The 6,595-nt window shown below is 38.1% G+C and overlaps 1 protein-coding gene across 4 annotated transcripts; it reads left to right on the forward strand.

Moving 5' to 3' along the window:
- Positions 1-333: 333 nt before the first annotated feature.
- On the forward strand, positions 334-5,713 carry LOC119795143 (akt interacting protein). 4 transcript variants are annotated; one of them, XM_038302979.1, is made up of 10 exons: positions 334-492; positions 1,064-1,190; positions 3,106-3,311; positions 3,406-3,470; positions 3,661-3,761; positions 3,871-3,959; positions 4,150-4,248; positions 4,462-4,569; positions 4,701-4,761; positions 4,891-5,713. In XM_038302979.1, exons 2-10 carry the CDS (start codon positions 1,143-1,145, stop codon positions 4,996-4,998), a joined length of 885 nt encoding a protein of 294 aa, XP_038158907.1. In that variant the 5' UTR covers positions 334-492; positions 1,064-1,142; the 3' UTR covers positions 4,999-5,713. The 4 variants fall into 4 exon arrangements, with proteins under 4 accessions (XP_038158907.1, XP_038158910.1, XP_038158909.1 ...); XM_038302982.1 differs by having other exon boundaries at positions 4,869-5,010; XM_038302981.1 differs by having other exon boundaries at positions 335-492; positions 1,067-1,190.
- The last annotated feature ends 882 nt before the right edge of the window (positions 5,714-6,595 follow it).

The raw sequence follows: 6,595 nt of genomic DNA on the forward strand, positions 1-6,595 counted from the left end.
CTTTCACAATGCAGGCCCTTATTCTATTTTCATCTTCTCTACAATGACCCAATTGGTTCTTAGTTTTTTATGGTGCTGTGTGTTTGCATGTTCTCCCACAAAAAACTGTATTAATACAGGAAAGAAAACCTTTAAGGCCATGTTTTAAATTAAAAGCCCTTCTGATTGCCTTATTTCCATCTCAAAAACGTCGCTTTATAAACAGGATCTCGCCCTTTAATGCAAAAACATGATGTCATTCTGTGATAGAAACATCAGCCAATCAAATGCTAGACGTTGTTCCCACCGACCAATCAGAATGCTGATTCGCACAACAAGAACCGCCCCTCATTAAGTTAGATTGAATTCTGCTGTCTGTCAATTCTCTAAGTTAGCAACTAGCATCGGTATGACACCTGAAGGAGTGGCAAGAAGAGTCAGCAAATTTCACAGTGAGAACAAGCTCTAAAAAATTTTCTTCAAAGGGAAACCTTTACGTTTGAGGTTAAAACGGTAAGTCACGTCGCTGCGCTGTTTTGTTTACGGTAACTGAAATTAAAGGAGCAGTCGAGTTAGCAACGTCAAAACAAGCTGTGAAGCTAACGCTATAGATGGGAGCTTAAGTCGACGAAAACAAACAGTTGATACCATGAAACGCCAATGTCTGCACTTCTTTCCCCCTATCATTAGGTCATGATATTATATTTATGCTTTTATAGAGGTGTCAGCTACCAGCTGCTACTCTGTAACGTTTGCTAACCAAGCGCTAAATTACGACAGAACTCGCTGTCCTTTATAAAATGTCAGAGTGATTATGGGGAGTCGTGCTTTATTTTCATAGTCTTCCACCGGGTGTGTCGTCTTAACTTGAAGCTACGCTGTAATTTAGATAAACTTCCAATAAAGTCAAACCATTGCTTCACATCCTTGCATAGTTTGTTTTCATGTTAATGCCCTGTTCATCCTGATATTATGTCATTGGACATGTTCATCTGCTTCTTATAACATTTCAGTTTGTCAACATCTGATTATGTGATTCTGTGTTTTTAATGACATCAGTATTTCTCTAATGGATGTCTGACAGCAGCCGCGGATGGCCCTCTGTGGTTACTGTGGGACCTGCTAATGTGAGAACTCCTCCATTCTGAGTCTATGACCGAGTAATGAACCTGAACCCATTCGGGAGCATGTCTGCAAACACAAGTCGGAAGGTAAATCCTTTTATTTCAGGCTCTTTGGATCTAACTCTATAACTTATTCCAGGGGTAACCAATTAAAAACCAGCGTCCGAATAAAGAAAATTAACAACCAGTAAAGGTCTTGAGACATTTTTAATTATAATCTGTTACTTTAAACAGAGTTTAACACTGAAATAAAAAATGAGATGTTGATGCATCCATGTTATACATTGACTTTTTAAATTAAGAAAATAACACATTTTCATTGCTTTTTTAAAGTAGAGAACGAAAACCGTTCAGTTTTGTATGTAGACAATTTCCTGATTCACATATTTTATAAAACATCTGAGCTGACTGTTATTTTTTATGGCTTAATGAGAGCAGTGGGCTTTAGGCTGCCCCGCAAGGCTTTAAACCTGGGTTTGAATGGAGACAAAGCCATTATCAAGTACATATCAAAGTTCTCATTTTGAGACTGGATTGATATTTATTTTTGATTATGTTCATGGTGGAGAGAATCTTAGTTCACACCAGTAGGTTGAGCCAGACACACAAAATGTGCAGGGTCATCTTTGAGCACACCATTTCACTTTCTGTCACCAGTTTACGGCAGTTCTTCTTGCAGTTCTCACACTGTGTCTAAAGCCGGGCGTACACTGTGCGATTTTCGGGGCGATTTTCCAGTCGTGCGAGAATCTTTCAATCGGGCCAACTTTCAGCCTGATCGTGTGTCGTGAGTCATATAGTGTACAGGGGGTTACGAGGGGCGATCAGCCCCTCACGACTAGCTCCCAGTCAGGAATTGTGAGTTTGTATCTAGATTTTTAATTCATTAGCAGTTTCAGTGAGCATTGTAAGGATTGTCTGTTTTCAACATAACTTTTCTAGGGTACCAGATTGCCGCATATAGACAAACATTAAAGTCTTACACTTGGTTATTTTTTGCCATAGTCTTGATGTCTTTGTTTTTTCAATGCATTCTACAGCTCTGTTAAACGCTTCATCAACGAGGTTGTTTTTTTGTTTTTGTTTTTTTATTACATTGAATAGGATTTATTTCCTAGTTGTTACTACAATCAAAAGATTTATTTATTATCAATCTTCCATCTGTGTTTACGAGCCATCAGATGTATGAGCTGCTTTAAAGTGAATATCAGGGCTTTGACAACCACCAGAGGGTCTTTTTCCAACTCTGGGTTAACAAAAGGCTAAGGTCATTGTTGATGCTGGTATCAACTCTTTGGCTGTAAAATGGCATCATCTGCAATGACACTACTTAATGTAGTCTTCTACGTTTCTACAGTGTAAATGAAAACCTGCTTTGAGTTTTTTTTTTTTTTTTTTGTCAGAAAGTGGAGGGTTTGCTACTTTTCTTCAAGATGCAGGAAAATTGCATTTTGTGACCCCTAATTAAAGGCATTTAAACCAAACTGATAATTTTATGAAAACTCAGGCTGTTTAAACCAAAAGTGCTTCTTAGTACATTGACAGCTGGTTTCCATTTAAAAGAAGAAAAATTCCTCTGGCTTAATTCAGTTCTTCAAAGTCAATAGATGGACGTTACTGTTGGAAATTGTAGCTAATCGATCACAGGCAGAGACAGGACATTTCTATGCATAATTTTTGTTTAGTCATGCAAACCTTTTGTAGTTTGATCAAATGGATGGATTCTAGTCTTTTTTTGTTTTTTAAATTGGTATGTTTTCCATTGTTTACCTGTTTGTGCCCCCTGTGTACACCAGCAGGATGTAGCCCTTTGCAGCATTGTCTTAAAGACACTATAACTGGACATGCTGCATGTGACCAGTTTTTTTTATTTTTTATTAAGAGTCTCTCCAGTCTTAATTGTTACAACTTTGAATTATGGTTTTAATGTCCATAGCAACAAGGTCTAATTACAACCAGTTTCCTGATGCTGTGACTTCTCTTGTTTTTAAAACATGAGCAGAGATCGGATGAGGAGCAGAGCGGGCACACGGACCAGAGAGCCAGCCCAGCCCGGACTCACTTCGGTAAAAAGGTTCTTCCACCCATTCCTAAGAATGCAACCCCGATCACCAAGCCTGCATCAATGGCCGCTGCAGCCCACTCAGCCAATGGCACACATGCTTCCTATGGCCCCTTCTACCTGGAGTACTCTCTGCTGGCAGAGTTGTGAGTTTTAGTTTGTAAAAACTGTTTTTTTTTTTTTTTTTTTTTTTTTTGTCTTTATGTGTACTGATTAAATCTGTTGCACTGCCACCCACAGCACACTCGTGATTAAGCAGAAACTTCCTGGAATTTATGTCCAGCCATCCTACAAGTCGGCACTTAGTAAGAACCCAGTTTCTTGAATGATTGAATAACCCCAATCCTGTCAAGTATGTTTCACATTGCTTTCAATTTTTCACATTTTGAAATATAGAAATGTAAACTTTTCTAAGTTTTGGCTTTATTGTTTTTCTTATTTGAACTTGTAAAGTAAGATTTCTTACAGGTTTTTTTTCTGTCTCTGAATGTTCAGTGTGGTTTGGGGTCATATTCATCAGGCATGGATTATATCAGGATGGGGTCTTCAAATTCACTGTGTATATTCCAGACAACTATCCAGATGGGGAGTGTCCTGTAAGTTTTCTTGCACTTAAAACCGATTTATGTTTATTATGGTAAATCTGTTCCATCTCTGAACTCTTTGGGACAAGTTTTCTAGCATTGGTCTTATTTCTAATTGCAGAAATTGGTATTTGACACCCCAGTGTTCCACCCTCTCGTGGACCCAGTATCTGGAGAGCTGGATGTCAGAAGAGCTTTCACCAAATGGAGGCATGTTGTTTTCCTTTTCTCTGGAATGCAAACAACTCTTACCTTCTTTATCAGATTTGCTCAACTTCTTGTCTGAGCAGCTTGTTTAAAACCTGTAAAATTACAGTTTGTCCCACTCTGGGACAAACTGATATCATGCATACTTTCCTTCTTCCTCCTCTTTAAAGCAAAAATGTTTTTGTTTTTTCAGACGGAATCACAACCACATCTGGCAGGTCTTGATGTATGCACGTACAGTTTTTTACAAGATCAACACAACGGAGCCATTTAACCCAGAAGCTGCAGTGCTGTGAGTGTCAAGAACAGAACACATGCTTTTTACATATTACATTAAAACCTTATTTGCATGTTTCGAATTTAACTTTTTATGAATAACAAATTAATAAGCAACAGGTCTTTGTCACGTCAGTCAGTTCAAAATTAGCGGGTGTTTTTAGATGAAATGTTTTTACATTTGCTTTCAAATGGAAATTAGCCACTTTTTTTAAATCTAACTCTGCAGGTATGAAAAAGATGTGCAGCTGTTCAAAAGCAAAGTTGTGGACAGTGTCAGACTATGCAACAGTCATCTTTTTGACCCGCCTAAGATAGATGATCCCTACGCAATAAGGTTAGTCCTCATTTTTCACATTCCTCTGCTCACCACAGGAAGACGCTCTGTAATCCTGCTCGTTTGTGAGAATCTTGTAGGAGAATCGGTTTGTATTTTAAACTCGTTCACCTCTCATCCACCTGCTTTAGTTTCTCTCCATGGAACCCAGCAGTGCACGAAGAGGCAAAAGAGAGGATGTTCGCACACAAAGTAAGTTTCACAAAAATAAATTCTAGCCCTGCATTCTTCTGAACCTTGCTTGGGAACAGTAGAGATAAGCTTTTAGTGTTTGATTTGTCGACCTGTTGTAACTGCAGTGACGTCCCCTGTTATCTTTAGAGACGGCCTGAGGATCACCACAAAGGAACTCATGTGTCAGGGTTATCCTGGGTGAAACCCGGCTCCACCCAGCCCTTCAGCAAAGAAGACGGTCCTCCTCAGAGCTGAGAGTGCACTGCCTCTGCCTTGCCACTAGATGGAGACGAACATTACCCACTCCACCAATGGCTCCCCTCAGTCGTTTGTGTAGTGGTCTCTTGGAATGGTTGGGAGAACATTACTTCTATCTCCACTTTATTACTCAGCTTTAAAAGCTCCTTAGGCTGCTCATGACACAGCTGTAGAAGCATAGTTTTGTGTCATGTGCAAATTGAAAATGACAAATGGATACGTCAGCTACATCGTTCAGGCTGTGATGCAATCAAAGTGCATTGTCTCTCATATTCTGCTCCATGCACATTTAGTTAGATGGGAAGTTAGTCCCAAAAGGAGGTTTCTGGACGAGAAATGCACTTTGTATCCATATGTTAGGTTTAGAGGACTGCTTGATTGAAACCACTTGGGAAATTGGCGTAGGACTGTATTTGTCAAACAAAAGTTATTTTGGTTACAGCAGGAGGACAGAAAATGTTCACATCTTCCCATAATCCTCCAAATTACGCTTTCTTATCCTCGGTGCACACTGTCCTGCATGTTTAGGAAGCCTCCCTGCTCTCAATCTTTTTAAGGGCTTAATTCTGAAGCACCCTGCTGTTTTACTATAACTTGGAGTCAGGTTTGCTAAATGTTCATACATGCAGGACGTTGTGGGCTGAAGACCAGGAAAAGATTTTGTTTTTAATTGGCCAACGGTTTATTTTTATCTTGGTTGTGTTTTACAGAACTTTTAATCTCTGTAAAACAAGGCAGCAAAATATCATTTTAAAGGAGATGCTACATAAATAAGCTCATTTTATTTTGTTGGATTTTAATTATTTTTGAATGCTTTATGCATGTTTATTTGTTAAGTTTTTTTGTTTTGTTTTCTTGTTTTGCTTTTTTCTAAATGATAGATTCATTTCAAAGATGTACGGCTTATGGTTTCCTTAAAAGGTTTAACTCTCACAAACCCCACTCTAAGATTCCAAACCCAAATGTGAGGGAAACTATTTTTATATAAGCTTCATTTGCTACCATCTGGGAAGTACAGAGTTTATTTTAAGGAAAATGTAGGTACATTTTTTTTTTTTTTTCTTCTCCCAACAATTTAATGCAAATAATTGTACGTAGTGTTTTTTCCTTAAGACAGATCTGGATGTTTCTAGACTGCTTATCTTTTGAAATACAACTCTTATTTGTCTGGCTTTCTAAAATTATCTTTAAGGATTTTTATTATATTAGAACAGCAGCAGTGAAACCTGTATGATTTTCATGGGGTGAGAAGTAAAGACCAAGCGGCGTATCGTTCCAATTGCTGTTTGGACTTTGGGTCTCTTTTAAATTCATTTGAAGTGTTTTGGTCTGAATGGTTTCTTTACCACAACAAACATGATGTAAATGACTGTAATCTTAAAACAATAAAACCATTAAAACCTCGCTCTCTCTCAAATTAACTTAACCATTGTCTTCATTTTAAATTGTGATTTAACCAGATGAACCTGGGGGGGAGTGCTTTTTATGATATCTAGATAATAAAGAATCGGTGCATTAAAACCTTTTCTTAGCCTTTGACATTTTTTGAAATCTGATCACTAAAAGGAGCATGTCTTACTAATAGCTTCATATT

This window comes from Cyprinodon tularosa, unplaced genomic scaffold, assembly GCF_016077235.1.
Source record: "Cyprinodon tularosa strain WSP-4 unplaced genomic scaffold, ASM1607723v1 ctg50, whole genome shotgun sequence".
Lineage (NCBI taxonomy): Eukaryota > Metazoa > Chordata > Actinopteri > Cyprinodontiformes > Cyprinodontidae > Cyprinodon > Cyprinodon tularosa.

What these genes read in the sequence shown, in the direction of transcription:
- LOC119795143 (XM_038302979.1), top strand. Translation starts at nt 1,143, where the DNA reads ATGAACCTGAACCCATTCGGGAGCATGTCTGCAAACACAAGTCGGAAG. An exon ending in AGAGCTTTCACCAAATGGAG is followed by an intron (nt 3,960 to 4,149) that starts GCATGTTGTTTT and finishes TTGTTTTTTCAG; the next exon opens with ACGGAATCACAACCACATCT. An exon ending in GATGATCCCTACGCAATAAG is followed by an intron (nt 4,570 to 4,700) that starts GTTAGTCCTCAT and finishes CACCTGCTTTAG; the next exon opens with TTTCTCTCCATGGAACCCAG.